The sequence below is a fragment of the Microcaecilia unicolor genome, chromosome 1 (assembly GCF_901765095.1).
Source record: "Microcaecilia unicolor chromosome 1, aMicUni1.1, whole genome shotgun sequence".
NCBI classification, from domain to species: domain Eukaryota; kingdom Metazoa; phylum Chordata; class Amphibia; order Gymnophiona; family Siphonopidae; genus Microcaecilia; species Microcaecilia unicolor.
The window spans coordinates 735,597,695-735,622,240 of record NC_044031.1 but is presented as its reverse complement, the minus strand read 5'-3'; the positions used below and the strand labels follow the sequence as shown (position 1 = coordinate 735,622,240).

General features: G+C 44.6%; 1 protein-coding gene across 5 annotated transcripts in view; it reads right to left on the bottom strand.

Annotated features, from left to right (window-relative positions):
* LOC115459871 (aminopeptidase Ey-like) overlaps window positions 1-24,546 on the bottom strand; it is a 188,222-nt gene that overhangs the window by 38,422 nt on the left and 125,254 nt on the right. For all 5 annotated transcript variants that reach the window (XM_030189679.1, XM_030189678.1, XM_030189681.1 and 2 more), the window contains 5 exons: window positions 19,089-19,232; window positions 16,711-16,776; window positions 9,950-10,015; window positions 579-748; window positions 204-283 (listed from right to left, as the gene is read on the bottom strand). In XM_030189679.1, the coding sequence (XP_030045539.1) occupies window positions 204-283; window positions 579-748; window positions 9,950-10,015; window positions 16,711-16,776; window positions 19,089-19,232 (526 nt within the window). The remainder of the gene's footprint in view (window positions 1-203; window positions 284-578; window positions 749-9,949; window positions 10,016-16,710; window positions 16,777-19,088; window positions 19,233-24,546) is intronic.

The following is a 24,546-nucleotide window of genomic DNA, read 5'->3' as shown; positions in this document are numbered from 1 at the left end:
GTGCCTGAAGTGGGAATCAAACTCAGTTCCTCAGTTCCCCAGGACCAATGTCCACCACCCTAACCACTAGGCCACTCCTCCACATTTGGACATTTTTGTGAGAAAAACGTCCAAATGCAGACTTATGCCACTTTATGGACATTTTTCTCTTTTGAAAATGAGCCTGACTGTTTCTCAATTAAAAAAAAAAAAGCAGTAGATACCTTCAGAATTCTGAAGCCAGTGATAACCGGGTTGTACTACTCCATTTTTCATCCAAGAGATTGGCACAATCCATAAGTAACTGTAAAAGTAGACAATTACATCATTACCAAAAGTATAACACAAAAATGCTCAGTGCTGGAATATTATTCTATGTGGCTATGACCATGGAACTTTCCATCTCTGTGAGAAATTGCTCTCACACAGCTGTCCCTCACTGGTTCATCACTCCAAATCCACCAAACAGGCAGTTACTACACAAGAAGATACAGCTACAGATTTTTAAAAACAGGAAATGGGGAAATTATGTGAGAAATCCTCGATATAATTTATCCATCAATACTTGTAAGAAAGCAGTATTCATGTACAAGACGCACTTGAAATCTGATGGGCGGTCAACCTTTGAGTCAGGATCAAGAAGAAAATGTTTCTGGGTGATTTTGCCACTGGATGTATCCACTGTTACCACAGGGAAACCCATTTGCAGGATCCATGTGTCCATGATTCCCTGTATGGATTTAGGTAGGTTGCTTGAAGAATGTATTTCCTATTAGGGATGGAGGAGAGAGGAATTATTGTAACATCATCATTTCTGGATGTGTGATTTTAAATTTCAACAATACTGAGGTGTTCATGTCTAAATCGAAGGACTCAAATAATAGAAATTATTGAATTCTGAGTCTTAAGGCTTCCCATTTAGAGGTGTAGTTATTGATGTGGGCTAATGTTAACACATGTTATTTTACCAGTAACTCATGCTGTTTTAGCACGTCCCAATATATGCAATTAGACTTAGTTTCATTAACTGGGTTTAACATCTTGACAAGTGGCATAGCTAGGTGGGGCCATGGGGCCAAATTTACTCTGGGCCCCTGGTTGACTGGCAGAGGTCCCCAACCCCCGCCAGCTGAAGACTTCGTCCAGTGCTGGTCTGCGGCGGCACCACCTCACTTCGGGCACGCTCCTTTTACTGAAATTGAGCATGCTCAGTTTCACTAAAAGGAGCACGCCAGATGTGAGGGGAAGAGAGAGCAGGGCAGGCAATGTGGCGGCGCCGGGGACCAGCGCTAGATGAAGTCTTCAGCTGGCAGGGGTTGGGGACCCCCGCCAGCCAAGATGTTACAGCAGCGGCACTGGGCGGCGGAGGGGGGTGGGGGTGGGGTGGTGACCAAAATGTGCCCCCCCCCCACCTTGGACTCTGTCCCCCTCCCACTTTGAGGTCTGGCTAAGCTATGGGTCTTGACAGTAGCCCACTTGATAATTTTCCCCCTTAATGGGATAGGGACCTTTTACAAAGGGTGTTAAGCCCCTAAAGCTAGGTTACTGCATGAAAGCAGGCTACTGCTCACCCGCATTGAGGGGCCTTGCAGAGGTTTCCCTGTTTCCACACATTAAACTGTTCATTGCTTAATTTTTCAGTGATTTTTTTGTTAAGAGGCGTGGCACGAGCAGGGAATGGGCACTGAAGCATTAGCCAGCTAGCGCATTATACATACTGTGTGCTAGGGGATGAATGCTACATATGGCACTGAAAAAATTGGCACAAAAAAGTGCTATTCTTTAAGCCAGGCTTAAAGTTAGACATGGTTTACAAAATAGTGCTTATTGCCCCTACGTCTTGCCCCACCCTTTGCCACCTTTAAATCTAGACTGAAAGCCCACCTCTTTAACATTGCTTTTGACTCCTAACTACTTGTAACCACTCGCCTCCACCTACCCTCCTCTCTTCCTTCCCGTTCACATTAATTGATTTGATTTGCTTACTTTATTTATTTTTTGTCTATTAGATTGTAAGCTCTTTGAGCAGGGACTGTCTTTCTTCTATGTTTGTGCAGCGCTGCGTATGCCTTGTAGCGCTATAGAAATGCTAAATAGTAGTAGTAGTAGTAGTAGTAGGTCTTGTGCCTAACTTTAGGTACAGCCATGTACCAGACACATGGTGCATACGTATGCACCTAAATGTTTTGGCGACTTTTATAGAATTAGAGGGTAACTGTCTAATGCAGAATTAACACAAGGAGGCGCTAGGTGCTCCCATATTAAATCTCTGCAGATACTGCAATAGTGCACGACCTGCAAAAAAAGCTAGAGAGAACACCCCCAAAAGGTGCCACATTACATCTGGGCATAGCACGTTACAATGATCTAGCACTGCAGTACGAGAGCCCCATAGTTTCTCTTGAGAGACTAACATTAAGTAGTAAGGTAATCTAGATTGTCCACATAACTATACGGAAATTAAAGTCGATAAACACTTTGTAGGTGATGTTTTATGGGCTAAAAACAAATGGATCCAGCTTCCAAAAGTTAAGCTCCTTGTCATAAAGGTCAGTGCAGAATGAGCTGTGGAGGACTTTGCCTGATTATATAATTACACTGCTGACTGGATTTCATCCCTGAAAGGACAGCAGGGAAAGAGATGGACAGTTGTCAAGGATTATTTATTGCGTGATCTGTGAGCAATGGTAAAAAGCATGAGAAAGGCCAGCGGAGGGATGAAATGACAGCGTTTTCTTTTTTTTTAAATAGTTATATTTGGTATTGCATTTGGAGAGAGATTTCCATAGCTACAAAATCTCCTCCTTCTTCTTGGATATACAGTAAATCAACATCCTAAAAATAAATCCTGAGCACCCAACGCTTTTCACTTTCACAGGATTTTGCTAACTAGCGCATCGAAACTAAGGACTGGTCTGGAAAGATACAAGTAAACTAAGGGGCCCTTTTTTTTTTTACAGAAGAGGTACAACCAGGGACATAGCCAGACCCTGCCAGGAGTGGGGGTCACAGCCCTAGGTGGGGGGGGGCACTGTTTAGCCCCCCTCCCGCCGACACCCCCAGCCGACGCCGATGCCACATTGCACCCCCTCCCACCGACCCCCTTTGAATCCCCCAGATGATCCCCTTGACCCCCCTCCCGCCACCAACCCTCCCCCGCCATCGCCACCCGCCCCGCCGCTTCAAATACCTTGTTGTTTGCTGGCCCCGCCAAAGAGAATCTAGCTCTTTGGCACCGGAGTAGCGCCTTCATTCAATGCAGTTCCTGGCGTGATCAGCTGTTTCTGACGCCGTATGTGACGTACGGCGTCAGAAACAGCTGATCACGCCAGGAACTGCATTGAATGAAGGCGCTACTCTGGACCGAAGAACTAGATTCTCGGCTGGCAGGGCCAGCAAACAACAAGGTATTTGAAGCGGTGGGATGGGTGGCGATGGCGGGGGAGGCTTGGTGGTGGGAGGGGGGGGGGTTCAAGGGGATCGTCGGGAGGGGGCCAGGGCCAAATCTACGGGGGCCAGGCCCCCTCAGGCCCACATAGCTACGCCCTGTAGCGGTAAAAGGGGCCTCGGCAAAGGGCCCCTTAGTAAAAGAAGCCAAAATAGATCATAATGTGGGAAGCCTGATGTGTGCTTTAGCCCAGTTTGCACCACTGTTTTCTCATTAGAGCGATGCAGAAAGATATCTGAATCTTTTGCAAACGCTGGTATTATCAATCACAGCTTTCATTAATCTCTATCCGCTGCTGCTGGTATGCCAGCATGTATCCATGTGCACTGTAAGATGTTTAAACTATGGGAAAATAACCTGGAAAGTCAAAGAGACTTACCTAAAGGATCCTTCATAAATGACCAGACATCAAAACTTTTTTTTTTGTTACATTTGTACCCCGTGTGCTTTCTCACTCATGGCAGGCTCAATGCAGCTTACATGGGGCAATGGAGGGTTAAGTGACTTGCCCAGAACCACAAGGAGCTGCCTGTGCCTGAAGTGGGAATTGAACTCAGTTCTTCAGTTCCCCAGGACCAAAGTCCACCACCAGGCCACTCCTCCACTGTTGCTACTATTTGAGATTCTACATGGAACGCGTGCTATTCCACTAGTGTAGAAGTTGCAGATCACCAATGTGGCCACACAGTTTCTGTGAGTCTGACGTCCTGCGTGCAGGACGTCAGACTCACAGAAGCAGAAGCCTGTGCTATATGGAATGTTGCTAGTGGAATAGCAACATTCCATGTAGAATCTCCAATAGTATCTATTTTATTTTTGTTACATTTGTACCCCATGCTTTCCCACTCATGGCAGGCTCAATGCAGCTTACATGAGGCAATGGAGGGTTAAGTGACTTGCCCAGAGTCACAAGGAGCTGCCTTGTGCCTGAAGTGGGAATTGAACTCAGTTCTTCAGGACCAAAGTCCACCACCCTAACCACTAGGCCACTCCTCCACATCAAAACTTTAACGAAACACGTTAATATTGAACTCTTTTTATTTGTTTACTTTATTCACATCATTACTGTTGAATCTTCTACATTTCCCCTTGATTTTTAATGCCTGAATTGAACTGTATATTTACTCTTTATAACTTGTACTTTAAATGTAATAATATTCTCTATTTCTCATTCCGGAATGGCGATCGCCAGTACGGCATAGTGTAAGCCACATTGAACGTGCAAATAGGTGGGAAAATGTGGGATTCAAATGCGACAAATAAATAAATAAATAAAATATACAGGACAACACACTGAGCCCAGATATAACCTAATATAAAAGGGCTCCCTCCCACCGCACGGAAAGAGTGGTGGATACCGCGGGAGGTGGTGGAGATGAAAACAGTAATGGAATTCAAACATGTGGGATAAACCCAAAGGAATCCTGTTTACAAGGAGACTGGGTGGCAACACTGGTAAGCCCCCTCCCTACCCATCTTCAAATCTTTGCTCAAAGCTCACCTCTTCAATGCTGCCTTCAGCACCTAACCTTTTGGAAATCTAGACTGCCCCACTTTGTCTGTACACTTGTCTTTTAGATTGTAAGCTCGTTGAGCAGGGACTGTCCTTCTATGTTGAATTGTACAGCGCTGCGTAACCCTAGTAGCGCTTTAGAAACGTTAAGTAGTAGTAGTAGTAGTAATTGGGATGCAAAACCAGTGATGGGCAGACTTCTACGGTCTGTGTCCTGATCGTGACTGAATAGATAGGGATGGGCTGGAGTGTAAATTTTAAGGGGCTTCGACGTTAGCTTCAGAACTTTTAGTACAAGAACAGTGCTGGGCAGACTTCTACGGTCTGTGCCCTGAGAAAGGCAAGGACAAATCAAACTCGGGTATATATATAAAGTATCACATACCATGTAAAATGATTTTATCTTGTTGGGCAGACTGGATGGACCATACAGGTCTTTATCTGCCGTCATTTACTATGTTACTATCATGCTTATTTACGAAAAAGAAGGATGCACATCTTTCGACACAAATCGGGAGATGGGCGTCCTTCTCGCAAGGTCGTCCAAATTGGCAAAATCTAAAGCCGATTTTTTGACACCCTCGACTGCTTTCCGTCGCGGGGATGACCAAAGTTCACGGGGGCATGTTGGCAGGGTAGCGAAGGCGGGACTGGGGTGTGATTAGGAGATGGTCGTCCTCGGCCAATAATAGAAAAAAGAAGGGCGTCCCTGACGAGCACTTGGCCGACTTTACTTGGACCATTTTTTTTCACAACCAAGCCTCAAAAAGGTGCCCGAACTGACCAGATGACCACCGGAGGGAATGGGGGATGACCTCCCCTTACTCCCCCAATGGTCACTAACCCCCTTCCACCATAAAAAACAAGTTTAAAAATACTTTTTTGCCAGCCACTATGCCAGCCTCAAATGCCATACTCAGGTCCATCGCAGCAATATACAGGTCCCTGGAGCAGTTGTAGTGGGTGCAGTGTATTTCAGGCAGGCGGATCTGTGGGGGAAGGTTGGGGGGGCTCAGCACCCAAGGTAAGGGAGCTATGCATCTGGGGGCAATTTCTGAAGTCCACTGCAGTCAGGGCCGGTCTTAGGCCGAGGCAACCGAGGCGGCCGCATAGGGCCCCGCGCTTAGGGGGGCCCCGCGCGGCACGCCTCAGTCACCCTCTTCCCAGGGCACCGACGTAAACAACAAGCCAGGTAAGCATGGCACAGCGCCGTCGCGCCATGCTTACCGCCACCCTGCCCACCCTCTTCTTTTCCCCCCAACCAAGAGGAAGGATAATTTTTCTTTTAAATTTACCCTCCATCGCCGCCGGGAATCCAGCACAGCAGCGAGCGTCAGTGAAAACGCTCCTCCCCTCCCGAGTCCCCCCGACGTCTGTAGCAGAATAGAAGCTCTTCCTGATTCGTTCATTCTCATTGTCCCGCCCCCGAGGCCGGGAGGAGCGTTTTCACTGACGCTGCTGTGCTGGATTCCCGGCGGCGATGGAGGGTAAATTTAAAAGAAAAGTTAACCTTCCTTGGTTGGAGGGGAGAAGAGGATGGCAGGAGAGAGCAGGGGGAATAGGAGGGTCGCTGGACATGGTGACAGGGGAGGGGGGTTTCTGGACAGGATGGCAGGGGCAGGCAGGGAGGACAGGAGGGTTTCTGGACATAGGTGGATGGCAGGGGAGGGCAGAGGGGACAGGAGGGTCGCTGGACATAGGTGGATGGCAGGAGAGGGGGGTTTCTGGACATAGGTGGATGGCAGGGGAGGGCAGAGGGGACAGGGGGGGTTTCTGCACATAGGTGGATGGCAGAGGAGGGCAGGGGGGACAGGAGGGTCGCTGGACATGGGTAGATGGCAGGGGAGGGGGGTTTCTGGACATAGGTGGATGGCAGGGAGGACAGGAGGGTCGCTGGACATGGGTGGATGGCAGGGGAGGGGGGTTTCTGGACATAGGTGGATGGCAGGGGAGAGCAGAGGGGACTGGGGGGTTGCTGGACATAGATGGATGGCAGGGTGGACAGGAGGGTCGCTGGACATGGGTGGATGGAGGAGAGAGAAGAAATGCTGGACATGGATGGAGGCGAGGGAAGAGTGAGGAAGGAGATGAGGTGAGGGAAAAGGAAGAGAGGAGAAAAAGTGCACATGGATATAGAAAATAGGCAGAAGTTGGATCCACTGGACAGTCAAGTCTGCGGAGGACCCAGCTTTTACTTACGGATGTAGGGCAAGAAATGAAGAAGAAAGGCGGAAAGTAAAGAAATAAATGGAAAGGAAGCCCTGGAAACGGAGTTAAGAGGACAGATAGCAGCACAATCGGATACTGAGCCAGCATGATCAGAAAAACAAAGTCACCAGACAGCAAAGGTAGAAAAAACTATTTTATTCAGGATTTATTAATTGGAATATGTCAGTTTTTGGAAATGTGCATCTGCGATATTTTTCATGTAAGTTTCAATTTTTGTAGTATTGCTGCATGCTGATTCTGACTTCTTGAGGTTACTTTCCAGTTCAGTATTTTGCCTTCATGTGTTTTTCAGGTGTGATCAAGGAAGGTGCAGTATTCTGCTAGCGTATAGTTTGCAGCCATTTTTGTTTTTTTGTTTTTTTTTCACTAGGTTGTGCACTGGTGTTTTAGAGCCCGGTGTAATTAAAGTTGGCTTTCCATGCCACGCATAAGGTTGTAGCTCGTCTTGTCCTTGGAATTAGTGCTGTTTATGGTTTCATGATAGCATTTTGCTTATTATTTCAATCAGTTTTTTTGTACGTTTAATGTCATTTGTCTTTATTTGAAATTTCATAAATAAAAAAATTTTCTAAAAATGGAATAATCTTATCAATGAGGTGGGGCTAGGGTGGGGGCGGAGCCAGGCTGGGGCGGGGCTATGGTGGGCAGGGCTAGGATGGGGCCCCACCAAATTGGTCTGCATAGGGCCCCGCACTTGCTAAGACCGGCCCTGACTGCAGTGCCCCCTAGGGCGCCCAGTTGGTGTCCTGGCATGTGAGGGGGACCAGTGCACTACAAATGCTGGCTCCTCCCACGACCAAAGGGCTTGGATTTGGACGTTTTTGAGATAGACGTCTTTGGTTTCCATTATCGCCGAAAACCGAGGACGACCATCTCTAAGGTCGACCTAAATGTCAAGATTTGGGCGTCCCTGACCGTATTATCGAAACAAAAGATGGACGTCCATCTTGTTTTGATAATACGCATTGCTTCGCCCCTTCGCGGCACCATCCTTATAGTTGAGCGCCCTTAGAAATGGTCGTCCCCGTTCGAAAATGCCCCTCCACGTTACGATAGCAACAATATTGATAACTACATATTCAGACCTAATGACTTAGTGGTTTAAATTCCTCAAGATAATTTGATTAGTGTGTTTGTTAAGTTTATTGTATTGTTTTTTTATATAGTATATGTGATTTTTGTATCCCGCTCTAGACAACAGCAGTTTATAAATGACTAGTAAAAAAGGCCCGTTTCTGACACAAATGAAACGGGCGCTAGCAAGGCTTTCCTTGGAGTGTGTATGTTTGAGAGAGTGTATGTGAGAGTGACTGTGTGTGAGAGAGAGAGTGAATGTGCGAGTGTGTGTGTGTGAGAGAGAGAGAGAGTGAGTCTGGGTGCAAGTGTGTCTGTGAGAGAGAGAGTGTGTGTGTGAGAATGAGAGTGTGTGCAAGTGCGTATATGAGACACAGAGTGAGAGAGAGAGAGAGTGTATTTCACACAGATACAGTGTGTCGAGAGAGAGAGTGTGTGTGAGACAAAGACTCTCTGTGAGACTGAGTGTATGATACCAAGAGAGTGTGTGAGTGACTGTGTGACACATAGAGAGTGAATGTGATACAGTGTGAGACGTAGAGTGTGTGAGAGACAGTGTGTGAGAGTGAGAGAGAGGAAAGACATTGACTGTGTGAGAGAGAGAGAGTGTGTGTGTGACAGAGATACCTCCCCCCTTCCTCTCTGGTGTCAGCCCCCCCCCCCCCTCTCTGGTGTCAGGCTCCCCTCCTCCCTCTCTGGTGTCTGAGCGTTACTGTGCAGGACGCTGAGCTCTGGCTGTGCTTCAAGGAACTGACCAATCCTATTTAATAGAATGCACCTCCAACATTCTGACATCGGTGTCAGCTAAACAGCTGTGATTGGCTGACAGAAACTTGAAGGGACTTAATGGAAAGGGAAGGACATCTAAGCAACTGAATAATGTGGAGCACTGGCTAGAGCACTGAGCTTGTAATTAGAAGGTTGCTGGTTCAATTCTCCCTTTTACTATCCTGGTAATTTAGACATCCCTGAGTGCACTTGCTTGGTTTTTTTTTTCCTTCCGATTTTTCATCTCTGCATGGGTCCCGCGCAGCACCAACTAAACTAAAATTACTTCGGGGACCTGCATACTGCTGTCATGGAGCTGGGGATGACATTTGAGGCTGGCTTACAAGTTGGAAAAAAGTGTTTAACGTTCATTTTTTTTTTGGTGGGAGGGGGTTAGTGACCACTGGGGGAGTCAGGGGAGGTCATCCCCGGTTCCCTCTGGTGGTCATCTGGTCATTTAGGGCACTTTTTTGGGACCTGTTCGTGAAAAAAAAACGGGTCCAACAAAAGTGACCTAAATTCTCTCTAAAAACGCCTTTCTTTTTTCCATTATCGGCCGAGCACGCACATCTCTGCTCAGCCGATAACCACGCCTCAGTCTCGCCTTCACCACGCCTCCGACACGCCCCATCAACTTTATTCGTTCCCACAACGGAGTGTAGATGGAAACGCCCAAAATCGGCTTTCGATTATACCGATTTGGGCACCCGCGTGAGAAAGACGTCCATGTCCCGATTTAGGTCGGAATATAGGCGTTTTTCTCTTTCGATTATAAGCAGGATGGCCTTTATCTGCCGTCATGTTTCTATGTTAATAAAAATCACAGGTTCACCCCCATTGGAGAATGGTTGAATTTCTCACATAAACTGTAGTTGTTCTAACTACACTGTCTGCATTCAAATTACCAAAACAGAATGGTATCAATGCTGATGTGGTACCTTCTGCAAGTGAGTCCACAGGTCACTGTAAACGGCATTGTCATACTTGAATGCATTGAGGTAAGACTGTAAAAGAGTTAAAGAAATAAAAACCTGGTTACCGTTTTTGCAATATTCAAGAATAATTTCAAACAATGAGAAGAAGAGGCATGTGATGTTTCAAAAGATCATGTATTACAACATTTTTATTACTGGTCCTTTAAAAGGTGCAACAATGTATGAAGATTTCCGATAGTAACAGAAACAATGAGGAACCACAAAAAATTCAGAATTCCTTTCTCCAAATATACAATCAGCAATGGAGGAATAAAGGAGGGTTTGCACTGATGAAGAACACTATGCAAGCCTTGGTATCATACTAGATGAAGGTAATCACTAGAAATAAAATAAAACATGGAAAAGAAAATAAGATGATACCTTTCTTTATTGGACTAACTTAATACATTTCTTGATTAGCTTTCAAAGGTAACCCTTCTTCTTCAGATCAGAAATAAGCAAATGTTGATAAATAACAGTATATATAAGTGAAATATCAAAACATTCCAATGACAGTCTTACAGGAAGAGGGTGGGGTGGGTAAGGTGAGAAACATGGGGGCTAGGCGGATGAGGGACAGGGAAAGATGCAAGGTGATAAGAGGGTGACCAAGTGAGGCCGGCGAAATGCTTGTCAGGGCAGGCTTTCTTTTTTCCATTATCGGGCGAAGCCAGCCATCTCCTGACCACGCCCCCTTTCCCACCCCATCCCGCCTTCACTAACCTACCGACACCCCCCCTTGAAGTTTGGCCGGCTCCGCGACAGAAAGCAGTTGGCGCCGTCCAAAATCGGCTTTCGATTATACCGATTTGGCCGGGTTCAGGAGATCGCTGGCCATCTCCCGATTTGTGTCGGAAGATGTCCGGCAATCTCCTTCGAAAATGAGCTGGATAGGCATCCAAGTATCTTTATAAAGAAAAGCTGTCCTAACTTTATCAGGTTTGTTTTATCTGGTACCAATCTGAATTTCACCAATACCTGGATAACCGCAGTCAGGTTATACCGGGATATTCAAACCTAGCTGGTATTTGGATACCAGCACTGAATATCTGGGCATAAAAAAAAAATTCAGCGTCCGCAATTTTCATTTATTTCATTTATAATATCCAATAAGTTCAACAAGTCAAACCATAGAGGCTAGGTCTCACAAGAGATGTCAGAAAAAAATGAAATTAAAAACCAAAAATAAGATAGACAATTTATTAAAATACAATTAGAAGAAATATAACTTTCAATTAAGAGACATAAAACCCAACATGGCCATGTTTCAGTGCATGCCTCCCTATGGATTGAAATTCCATGTGTAAAGGGGGAAAGGATAGTGATAGGAGTGTACAACCGTCCGCCTGGCCAGGATGAATAGATGGATGTAGAAATTTTATCAGAAATTAGGGAGGCTAACAAACTGGGCAACACGATAATAATGGGTGATTTCAATTACTCCGATATTGACTGGGTAAATGTAACAACAGGACATGCTAGGGAGGTAACATTCCTTGACGAAATCAAGGACTGCTTTATAGAGAAACTGGAATAGGAGCCGACAAGAAAAGGAAAAATTCTAGACGTAGTACTTAGTGGAGAGAATGATCTGGTGCGGGAGGTAATGGTGATGGGACTGCTTGATAACAGCGATCATAATATGATCAGATTTGATATTAGCTTTGGAGTAAGTATAAACAGGAAATCCAATACGTTAGCGTTTAACTTTCAAAAAGGAGACTATGATAAAATGAGAAGAACTGTGAAAAAAACTTAGAGGAGTGGCTGCGAGGGTCAAAAATTTACATCAGGCATGGATGCTGTTTAAAAATACCATCCTGGAAGCCCAGGCCAAATATATTCCGTGTATTAAAAAAGGAGGGAGGAAGACCAAACGACAGCCGGCATGGTTAAAAAGTGAGGTGAAGGAAGCTAGAGTTAAAAAGAAATCTTTCAGAAAATGGAAGAAGGAACCGACTGAAAATAATAAGAAGCAGCATAAGGAATGGCAAGTCAAATGCAAAGCGCTGATAAGGAAGGTAAAGAGGGACTTTGAAAAAAAGATTGCGTTGGAGGCAAAAACACATAGAGGGGCATAATCGAACGGCACCGGCCATCTATATGGCCGGCCGTATTCGGGGCCGGCCCCGCAAAGGGGCGGAGCCAACCGCATTATCGAAAAAGATGGCCGGCCATCTTTTCTTTCGATAATACGGTTGGGGCCGGCTAAATCTCAACATTTAGGTCAAATGTTCAGATCGCTAGGTTTAGAGATGGCTGGCTTCGGTTTTCGGCCATAATGGAAACCGGGCCCGGCCATTTCAAACCCGGCGAAATGCAAGCCCTTTGGTCGTGGAAGGAGCCAGCATTTGTAGTGCACTGGTCCCCCTCACATGCCAGGACACCAACCGGGCACCCTGTCACGGTAGCAGCTAACAAAAACAGAATGCAAATGATCAGCAGGTTATTATAATGAGCTAATTAGGAGATTCACAGATGTTTTCCAACCCCAAGCACCGTGGAAAAACTGGAGATCTACACCTCTCGTTGGGGCTGCGCGGGACCCATGCAGTAGAGGACACCCACACTGTTGGGATACGGTACTTCTGGATGTTTAGATCTTGCTGATCAGTTATGCTATGACTTATTTGTTCTGGAGTGCTGTATTTTGTGATGCTGTTTTGATAAATGTTCAATAAAGACTTCATACAACTTAAAAAAGTGGAAAAAAAAAGTGCTTGTCAGGGATGTCCTTTTTTTTTTTTTTTTTGCACTTTTTTGGATGGCCACCTCTGAATTACAAGACCGCTGCTCTAACCACATGGCCATAGCTCCACTTAACTGGATGTCCCTCCCTTTTGATTATGCCCCTTCAGGTCTCTCTCAGCCAATCACAGCGCATTTTGCTGTCTGTGAGTGGCTGAGAGAGACCCCTGTCTGTGATTGGCTGACAGCGACCTGAAGGGGCATAATCAAAAGGGAGGGCTACCCAAATAAGTAGAGCTGTGGCCAAGTGGTTAAAGCACCAGTCCTGTGATCCAGAGGTGGCCAGTTCAAATCCCACTGGTACTACTGAAAAAGCTACGCAAAAATAGTTTCAATTTAGGATGTCCCTGCCAAGCAATTGGATTTTTTATTTTTTTGGGTGGGATGGGATTGGTGACCACTGGGGGAGTGCCGGGCCATGAAAAATAAAGGACCAAGTAAAACCAGCAAAATGCTCGTCAAGGCCAACTTTCTTTTTTCCATTATCAGGTGAAGCCGGCCATCTCTTGAGCACGCCCCCATCCCGCCCCCGTCCCGCCTTCACTACCCTACCGACACGCACCCTTGAAATTTCGCCGGCTCCACGACGGAAAGCAGTTGAAGCCGGCCAAAATCGGCTTTCGATTATACCAATTTGGCCGGTTTCAGGAAATCGCCGGCTATCTTCTGATTTGTGTCGGAAGATGGCCGGCGATCTCTTTCGAAAATGAGCTGGATAGTAAATTTTTTTTTTAGGTATATTAAAAGCAGGAAGCTGGCAAAAGAATCGGTTGGACCGCTAGATGACTGAGGGGTAAAAGGGGCAATCAGGGAAGACAAAGCCATAGTGGAGAGATTAAATTAGTTCTTTGTTTCGGTCTTCACTGAGGAGGATTTGGGAGAGATACCGGTGTCAGAAATGGTATTCAAAGCTGACGAGTTGGAGAAACTGAATGAAATCTCTATAAACCTAGAGGATGTAATGGGGCAATTTGACAAATTGAAGAGTAGCAAATCTCCTGGACCTGATGGTATTCATCCCAGAGTACTGATAGAATTGAAAAATGAACTTGCGGAACCACTGTTAGTAATATGTAATTTACCTTTAAAATCAAGTGTGGTACCGAAAGATTGGAGGGTAGCCCATGTAACGCCAATATTTTAAAAAGGTTCCAGAGGGAATCCGGGAAATTATAGACCGGTGAGCCTGATGTTGGTGCTGGGCAAAATGGTAGAGACTATTATAAAGAACAAAATTATAGGGCATATTCAAAAGCATGGATTTATGAGACAAAGCCAACATGGATTTAGTGAAGGGCAATCTTGCCTCACCAATATACTACATTTCTTTGAAGGGGTGAACCAACATGTTGATAAAGGCGAGTTGGTTGATATTGTGTATCTTCAAAAGGAGTTTGACAAAGTACCTCATAAAAGACTCCAGAAGAGAGTTTGACAAAGTACCTCATAAAAGACTCCAGAAGAAACTGGAGAGTCATGGGATATGAGGTAGTGTCCTATTGTGGATTGAAAACTGGTTAAAGGATAGAAAACAGAGAGTAGGGTTAAATGGTCAGTATTCTTAATGGAGAAGGGTAAACAGTGGAGTTCCCCAGGGGTCTGTGCTGGGACCGCTGCTTTTTAACATATTTATAAACGATCTAGAGATGGGAATAACTAGTGAGGTAATTAAATTTGCTGACAACACAAAGTTATTCAAAGTTGTTAAATCGCGAGAGGATTGTGAAAAATTACAAGAGAACCTCATGAGACTGGGAGACTGGGCATCTAATTGGCAGATGACATTTAATGTAAGCAAAATGATGCATGTGGGAAAGAGGAATCCGAACTATAGCTACGTAATGCAAGGTTCCACATTAGGAATCACCGACCAAGAAAGGGATCTCGTCGTCGTTGTTGATGATACGTTGAAACCCTCTGCTCAGTGTGCTGCGGTGGCTAAGAAAGCAAATAGAATGTTAGGTATTATTAGGAAAGGAATGGAAAACAAAAGTGAGGACATTATATTGCCTTTGTATCGCTCCATGGTGCAACCACACCTCAAATATTGTGTTCAATTCTGGTCACCACATCTCAAAAAAGATATAGGAAAATGAGAAAAGGTACAGAGAAGGGCATCGAAAATGATAAAGGGGATGGGGCGACTTCCCTTTGTGGAAAGGCTGAAGCATCTAGGACTCTTCAGCTTGGAGAAAAGACAGTTGAGGGGAGATATGATAGAGATCTATAAAATAACGAGTGGAGTGGAACAGGTAGACATGAATCGTTTGTTTACTCTTTCCAAAAATACTAGGACTAGGGGGCATGCGTTGAAGCTACAAAGTAGTAAATTTAATACGAATTGGAAAAAATTTTTCTTCACTCAATGTGTAATTAAACTCTGGAATTCGTTGACAGAGAATGTGGTAGTTAGCTTAGCGGGGTTTAAAAAAGGTCTGGATGGCTTCCTAAAGGAAACGTGAATAGACCATTACTAAATTGACTTGTGGAAAATGCACTGCTATTTCTGGGATAAGCAACATAAAATGTATTGAGCTTTTTTGGGATCTTGCCAGGTATTTGTGATCTGGATTGGCCACTGTTGGAAACAGGATGCTGGGCTTGATGGACCTTTGGTCTGTCCCAGTGTGGCAATACGTATGTACTTATGTAAATGTCGGTGAAATCCTAATACTATGCCAGCTTTTCTAATTATGAACTCAATCAGATGATATTGGGTCTTGCAATTCTTGCTGTTCTCGTATAATGCAGTTCTCCGATGCATGCTAATCTGTTCAGTATTCTTTCAGACTAGCATGCATCGGAGGAATGGAATACCTTGGTATTTACAGAAGTAAATTGAAGAAGATCACTCAATGCAGTTGGATTTCATCCACATGTTGTTGGTTATTCTCTAAGAAAAAATGTTTAGTTTTTTAGAAGAGTCAGGCCCATAGGGCTAATGCAGGGCTTTTTTTTTTTTGTTACATTTGTACCCTGTGCTTTCCCACTCATGGCAGGCTCAATGCGGCTTACATGGGGCAATGGAGGGTTAAGTGACTTGCCCAGAGTCACAAGGAGCTGCCTGTGCCTGAAGTGGGAATTGAACTCAGTTCCTCAGGACCAAAGTCCACCACCCTAACCACTAGGCCACTCCTCCACTATTGCAGATCAGCAATGTGGCCGCACAGGCTTCTGCTTCTGTGAGTCTGACATCCTGCACCTACGTGCAGGACGTCAGACTCTCAGAGACAGAAGCCTGTGCAGCCTTCTACATGGAATGTTGCTAGTGGAATAGCAACATTCCATGTAGAATCTCCAATAGTATCTATTTTATTTTTGTTACATTTGTACCCTGCACTTTCCCACTCATGGCAGGCTCAATGCGGCTTACATGGGGCAATGGAGGGTTAAGTGACTTGCCTAGAGTCACAAGGAGCTGCCTGTGCCTGAAGTGGGAATCGAACTCAGTTCCTCAGGACCAAAGTCCACCACCCTAACCACTAGGCCACTCCTCCTTCTAAGGACCCTCTGTTGCCTGCTTCCTCCAGTGCCTCTCCTCCTAGGCAGCAGCCTACAGAGATCATGATGGGAGGGCTGAGACTGAAACAGACAAAATAAAGCTCTCTAATCCAGCCCCTCCTCTTGAATTACTTTCTGGAGACTGGTGAGAAGAAAAAAGATGCCTTTACTGTCAGAAAACAAAGCACTGATTACAAAGACCCTAAAATCCAGATTGGTTAAGTGTGTCCCCAGAGCAAGGTTGAAGACTACTGTGGTTACAGCCATGAGCTGTAAGCCAGGGAACTCAAATTCAATTCCTGCCTTAGGATCTGTTTTGGATTTAAAAAAATGTCACACAAATCCAAATAGTTGTTATGCAATATATTTAGACTTTAGAAACCCAAAAGGGAACACTTTACCTTGGACTAAAAACAACTTGGAATACAGCCAAGGCCTTGGTGAAATGTTCTATATTGTTAGTAACAGATACTTACATGTAGCCCAGCTTTAAATACAGGCTCCGTCAGGAACTCGGCCAACATACGAATAACCGAGGCTCCCTGGAGAAAAAAACAAGATGCAGAACATGGAGCTGAAGCATTGGGTGGAATGAAAATTAGAAAGTGGATGCTAATCAGGAACTTATTTTGGTCTCGTCAGGAACGGTAGCATAGCTGTGCTAAAGTAATACTGCAACGTTGTCATAATTTACTACTACTACTACTACTACTTAACATTTCTAGAGCACTACTAGGGTTACGCAGCGCTGTACAATTTAACAAAGAGAGACAGTCCCTGCTCAAAGAGCTTACAATCTAATAGATAAGAGTGAGACAAATATAGGACAATCAAGCCATTGTGACATCACTGATGAGGTTGGCTCTTAGGCATTGGTGGAATGAGGCATTATGACATCACAATCTCAGCTCTGGTTAAATCACTGCTATATGTAATACTACTACTACTACTTAACATTTCTAGAGCACTACTAGGGTTATGCAGCGCTGTACAATTTAACAAAGAGAGACAGTCCCTGCTCAAAGAGCTTACAATCTAATAGACAAGTGAACGGTCGGTCCGATAGGGGCAGTCAAATTGGGGCAGTCTGGATTCACTGAACGGTAAGGGTTAGGTGCCGAATGGTTCGTGGTTTCTAAAGTATTAGTCTGGTTCAAAAGAAAAAATTATCTCCTCTTAATTATTTAGTCTGTAGGAACTCACATTCTGTAAAGCAGAAGAAAGAGTCTAACCTCAAATTTAAAAAATCAGAGCAGGACAGGGGGTGGTCATATTTAAGTCAGACGCTTAAAACCTACCGGTCATATTTAAGTCAGACTCTTAAACTGTAGCATAGCCAGACTTCAATTTTTGGATGGGCCTGGGGGTGGACTGGGTGGGCATGACCCACATATTTCCTCTCTGTCCATCCCCCTCCCGTAAAGATAAATACCTGGGCTGGCGGGGATCTCCGGGCCCTGCCAGCTCAAGAATCTTCTGGAGGCCCCCAAGGCTTGAGAAGTCTCATCCCTGCGCCAGTCACCAGCGTGGCGGCAAGCAGCGTTGCCTGCATGCCTGCCTGCCTTTTAAAATAATTTGTTTCCCCAGGTTCCGCTGCATTTACTTCTTCGCCCATCACAAAGCGCTGCCGTTCGCACAGGCAGCTCCGCTCCCCTTTGCCGGGTCCATCCGGCCCTCTCTGATCCACTTCCTGTAGTGGATACGTAGGGCCAGATGGATGCGGCAAAGGGGAGTGGAGCTGCGCTTTGCGATGGGTGAAGAAGTAAATGCAGCAGAGCCTGGAGAGATGAATTATTTTAAAAGGCAGGCAGGCAATGCTGCTTTTTTTTTGTTACATTTGTACCCTGTGCAGGACGTCAGACTCACAGAAACAGAAGCCTGCGCAGCCACATTGGTGATCTGCAAGGGCCGACTTCTACATGGAATGTAGAATCTCAAATAGTAGCAACATTCCATGTAGAATCTCCAATAGTATCTGTTTTATTTTTGTTACATTTGTACCCTGCACTTTCCCACTCACGGCAGGCTCAATGCAGCTTACATGGGGCAATGGAGGGTTGTGACTTGCCCAGAATCACAAGGAGCTGCCTGTGCCTGAAGTGGGAATTGAACTCAGTTCCTCAGGACCAAAGTCCACCACCCTAACCACTAGGCCACTCCTCCACTCCAACCTAGTGGAGCTGCGGGTGAAAAGGCAGTGACAGCAGTAGGATGTTGGATGGGTGGGCCTGGGGTGAAAGTGGCTGGGCCTGGGCCCATCCAGGCCCGCCTGTGGCTACGCCCCTGCTCTTAAAACCTACCTGTAGAAGTAATTTTAGGGATGGAGTCATTGATTCAGTCCATCTAAAACTGACAGGGCTCAGGTGCTCCACTGAGGTGACTTGCAGAAGGACGGAGGTAGGGGCCAAACATTCATCTTCTCATCATTATTCTTCCTTTCTTCATCCTCCCCCAAATTTAGCCTTTCCTCATCCCCCCCCCCCCCCCCCAAAAAAAAGCACGTGGACTAACTCCTCTCCCTCTAACATTTACCCCTTTATGCTATTTTCCACTTTTTTTTTGTCCTCTTTATCACTCTCTCATCCTTCTTCTCTCTTTCCTTCTCTTTTGGCCAAATTTTCCTCCCTTCCTGCAACAGTAATTTGAGTACACAGCTGCTACGTCTCACGTCCCCTGTGTGATTGGCTCCTCAGAGCAAAATGAAACCTTTCAGCTAGGAACCTGCGTCTGCCTCGGTGGGCTCCAACCCCAGAAGTTGCTGCTCTGTCGAAATGTACAGTCTGAGTAGGGGCCTTTGATTTATGTGAAAGCAGGACCAGCTAAAAAAGGAAAGAGCATGAGTTAAAGAAATTACCTTGCTATAAGCTATAGGATCAAAGACTTCATTGATCTCAGCTGGAGTGTTGACCTCTTCCTCCTTCGATGAGAGGGGATGCGATGAAGACAATGCATCGATCTCCATGACACGATAGATTTCATTAAGCAATATCACATCTTTCTACAAGAATTAAAACATTTAAAAGAATGAATCATCTCTTGGCTTGGCTTGGTTATTTATAGTTTCCTTTCCGAGTTCCTACAATATCCTAACACATATCTCATCCAGCCCAGTGACTTTGTTTACTTTCCGTTTAACAAGTTGCTCATAAACACTCTCCTTTGCAAATATGAGACATCTACACCATTCCCATACATACCTTTGGAGTCAAGTACAGTCATTGTTAAGTCAGACAACTTATGGCCAAAGAATAATGCCAACCATTGGGTCAATATTTAGCTGCCACATTCAGCAAGTCTTTTAACATCTGGATCTTCAGCGCCTCTATGAAAATAATGATTAGTGCTGAATATCCAGAGTGGCAACCAATAGCGCTGCCCACATAATGGCAACATTCATTAGTTCTAAATTATCCAGATAAGTTCATTGGTTAGCAGCCTAAATATTGCCACTATCCAGATAAGTCCCGAGACCACTCATACTGTACCCACACTCCGTGCTGGACAGCCAGTGGTTATTTTCAGCATCACTATCCAGATGTTTGTAAACCCAGCCAGCGCCACTTAACCAGTTAACAGGTCATGCTATCCAAATAATTGCTTTTAAATAGCAGGCACAATGGAGTAGGTCTATAAGGAGGGCATCAACATTTAGGGAGGACATTATCAAGGTGTAGTAAAAGGAGAGCTTTATAGAACTTTGATTTACCATGGAGGTCACCAACCTGTAGTATCTCAATACTGCAGGTCGATAATTCCCTTGGTAAATGAATAATTCTGTTTCTGAGTCACCTTGTAAGTAGCATTACTCCAGAGGCCCAGGAGCATCAGGTCTCAAAGCCACAGCACAATGTTCTCAGGCTGAACCTTAAAGGGGCCATCAGTGCTGTTAGACACTGATGATCCCCTGAACCCCACCCCCCAACTCAAGATTCCAGTCCCCCCATTATGTCCTGAACCTTCCTGTTCGAGTCCAGCCTCCTTGATGATCTCCGGATCCCCCCTACCCCGTCCAAGAGTCAAGACTCCCCATGATCCCCCAAACCCCCCTCTCAACCTCCCCAATGATCCCCTGAATTCCCCACTCAATTCCAGTTCTTCAATGATCTCCCAAACCCCTCTATTCAAGATTCCAGCCTCCCTGATGATCCCCTGAACCCCGCACTCAAGATTCCAGTTCTTCAATGATTTCCCGAACCCCTCCATTCAAGGTTCCAGTCTCTCTGATGATCTCCTGAACCACCCCCCCCCCCCCCCACTCAAGATTCCAGTTCTTCAATGATTTCCTGAACCCCTCCATTCAAGGTTCCAGTCTCTCTGATGATCTCCTGAACCACCCCCCCCCCACTCAAGATTCCAGTTCTTCAATGATTTCCCGAACCCCTCCATTCAAGGTTCCAGTCTCTCTGATGATCTCCTGAACCCCCCCCCCACTCAAGATTCCAGTTCTTCAATGATTTCCCGAACCCCTCCATTCAAGGTTCCAGTCTCTCTGATGATCTCCTGAACCACCCCCCCCCCCCCACTCAAGATTCCAGTTCTTCAATGATTTCCCGAACCCCTCCATTCAAGGTTCCAGTCTCTCTGATGATCTCCTGAACCACCCCCCCCCACTCAAGATTCCAGTTCTTCAATGATTTCCCGAACCCCTCCATTCAAGATTCCAGCCTCCCTGATGATCCTGATTCCTCGCACTCTAGATTAAATCTTCCATCTGAAGCCCCAGCCCTCTAAGCAACATTTACACCAGCTATATGGCTCATGAGCATTTACACCAGCTGTATGGCTGGTTGAGGGGGTTGTGTCTACAAAATATGAATGCATTTGCCCTGCTATGCTTGTAGTCTATAAAGGAAAGTAGGTGCCTACTTTTTTTATAGAATAGGTTCCAAATAGGCACTTTAATTGCCCATTTATAAAATTACTCTATTGTCTAAAAAATAATTTGGTACATTATATACCATATATCATTAGGCCCAAAAAAAACCAAATCATTGGACCTAAAATACAGTAGAGAGAATTTTGAGGTGGATTTTTTTAAAATCAGTACAATAAGGTAGAGTTTTTGAGGCTTTACAGACAATGGGGCAATGAAATGGACTGTAAAAAAAACCCATAGCAGTAGATTATAGGAAAACAATGCTGCAAGATCAACTCTAGAATTTGTTTATATTTGGGACTAATTATATATTTATTTAAAATATTTATCATATGTACCATCTTCAATTCTAGGCAAAGTAATTGATAATAAAATCAAAACATGACGAACATTACAATTAAAAAGAAACTGCTCAGTTCTTCAGGGTGAAGAGATTTGTTCAGTCTTTGTAGACCAGATTGTTCTCTTGGTCTCTTTCCAAATCTCACCAGCCTCATTTCTTTGAATATAGAGATTACAGAGAGGCTCCTTGACTAGGGGCCCTTTTACTAAGTCGTTTAGGTGCTTATGTGTGTCCTACATGCGTCAGTTTTGAACTACTGCCCAGCTACCGCATGGCCCAGGCAGTAATTCCATTATTAACGTGCGTCCACTAAGCGCACCGGAATATTTCTGTCACGCAGCACTAACCGGGCAGTAATCGACATTGTACATGCGTAAACCATTACCGCCAGGTTAACGCATGAGACCTTACTGCTAGGTCAATGGGTGATGTCTCAGGCCCAAAATGGACGCGCGCCAATTTTTATTTATTTTCAGCCAAAAAAAAGGCTTTTTTCACAGGCATGCTGAAAAATGCGCGCGTCCAATACACACGTCTACACCAGCGCAGGCCATTTTTCAGCGCACCTTTGTAAAGGACCCCTAGATCTTAGTGGTCTTGCTGAAGTGAACCAGGCTAGGTGATAGGAGAGGTATGTTAGACTAATATTATTTATTTATTACATTTGTACCCCACATTTTCCCACTTACCTGCAGGCTCGATGTGGCTTGCATAGTACCTAAGGCATTCGCCAGTTGGTTGATAACAAATACAAGGTTATATTGTGGTCGAGTAAGGTAGGTGTGTATCAGGCACCATGAGGGTCGAAGGGAATGAAGATTGTATATTGTCCAGAACGATCCTTGGTTATGTTGTGTTGCTGGGTGTGGGGATTTACGTTGGATCGGTGGGGTAAGCCTTTTTAAAGAGGGTGGTTTTTAGTGATTTCCTGAAGTTTAGATGGTCATGGATTATTTTCACAACTTTTGGGAGTCCATTATGGGAGTAATGAAGGGCATTTCTGAGAATGCTACCCTGGAGGTTCTTGGCTTGCAGAATCTCCCTCCTGCACCTTCCTATGTCATTGGTACCCATAAGGCAAAACTCAGGAGCAATATTACCTCTGAATGCCTTTAATGCAACTCTCAGGGGCCCTTTTACTAAAGCATAGTGCAAGCTTAGTGCGTGCTAAGTGCTAAGAAGCCTATTATCCTCTGGATTCTATATAGCGCACCTAGGTATCTGCGCCAAAATCCAAGCATATTCTATAACAATACACATAACTTAATTGGTTTAACAAGCTAATCAGCATTGATAAGAGCTCTTAACAAGCAATAATGAGCACTAATTGGCAATAATTAGAATGTATGCGTGCAACTACTAAGCGCATTCTATAACACAGTGCGCCTAACTTCTAATGTGTGCAGGCATAAAGGGGCATGGTTATGGGCAAGGAAATGGGATGGTGTTCCAAAATTTATGCACATAGCTATTGAATATGGCCCAGAGCGCCTAAATCTACACACTGGGATTTACACGCACGTTTTCATTGTTGTAAATGGAGATGCATAGTTTTAGGTGCTGACATATCAACTAAGTATATTCTATATACTGCACTTAAATCTAGGCGCCGTTTTTAGATAACACTTAGTTGGTATTGATTTCAGTGCTGATTTTTTTAGGTGTCATATAAAGAATCTTCCCCTATATACCTATGGGCTTCTTAAAATTTAGCTCATGCTACTTCTGTAAGCACACACTAAGCTTTAGCAAAAGCGCCCCTCAGAGTCTTAAGATGACTAATAGGAAGGAGACGAGCAGGGATAAAGCCCAGTCTGATCTGCAGCGCCCTAAGACAAAGCTAAGTGCAGCATTTTATAGCACCTGGAGTCCAGGTGGGTCAATACCATTACTTGAACAACAGTCCTGAACTCATTCTGAGAGAGGTAGCAGCACAGCTCTTTCATCATAAGGAACAATTTTTCTAAATATGGCAACAATTCAGTTCATAATGATGGAATAAGTAGGGTCTTATGCAGAGACTGTAGTAAAAACAGTTAGCTTAGCAGGGTTTAAAAAAGATTTGGATAGCTTCCTAAAAGAAAAGTCCATAAGCCATTATTAAAATGGGGAAAATCCACTGCTTATTTCTAGGATACACAAATTGAAAAAGGAGAGCTGATTGGCTCAACAGCGATATCTTGAAAAAAGGGCGTCTCATCCAGTCACAGCGACACTTGTATGCGTCTGGCTTTTAATGAGCCTATGTGCTCGTGACGAAATGTAATCATCGACTGCCCCCAACCACCAGTGGTGCACTAGAATTATTTGCTGTGAAGTTCCTTATATTGAATTCTAAATATATATGCTTTGATATCGCATTCTAATCATCACTCTTTTTTTGTTGTGATTTTTTCACTAGTGCATTCACGGGGTTTAAAGTCTTTCCTTACAATACTAGTTATACTGTTGAAGTCAAAATAAAGCGGTATGAAAAAGGACAAGTATACTGCTACATCGTCAGACAGCATTATACATTTTTTAGATGTAGAAATATATCTACATCAGTATACCTTTCAAACTAAGGTACACACTAAATCCACAGATAGAAATACCATTCTAGAATATGGTAGCTGTCACCCAAGAACTTTACGTGACAGTCTCCCCTTCTCGCAATTCCTACGGTTTAAGCGTATATGCACAGAAGACACCGATTTCAAACAACAAGCCCACATTTTCAGCTCAAAATTATTGCATAGAAGATACCCCAAGAAGGTCCTTAAACGAGCTTACACTAGGGCCAAATATGTCAACAGAAATTTATTACTGCAAGGTACAAAACGTGACTCCCAAGAAGATCAAGTTATGACATTCGTAATGCGATATGTGCAGGGTGGAGAAACAGCATCCAAAATCATCAAACAACACTGGGATATTATGCGTGCCCATCCTGTCTTCGCCAATTATCGTATGAGAACAGCCTTTTCACGATCACGTAACTTAAATGAAATATTAAGTCCAGCAGACCTTCCTCCAATGGGTCTGGCACCCATTAGTCAGCAAGGCAGCCATTCTAAATGCAATAAAACCGGCTGTAAAACTTGCCCTTCAACT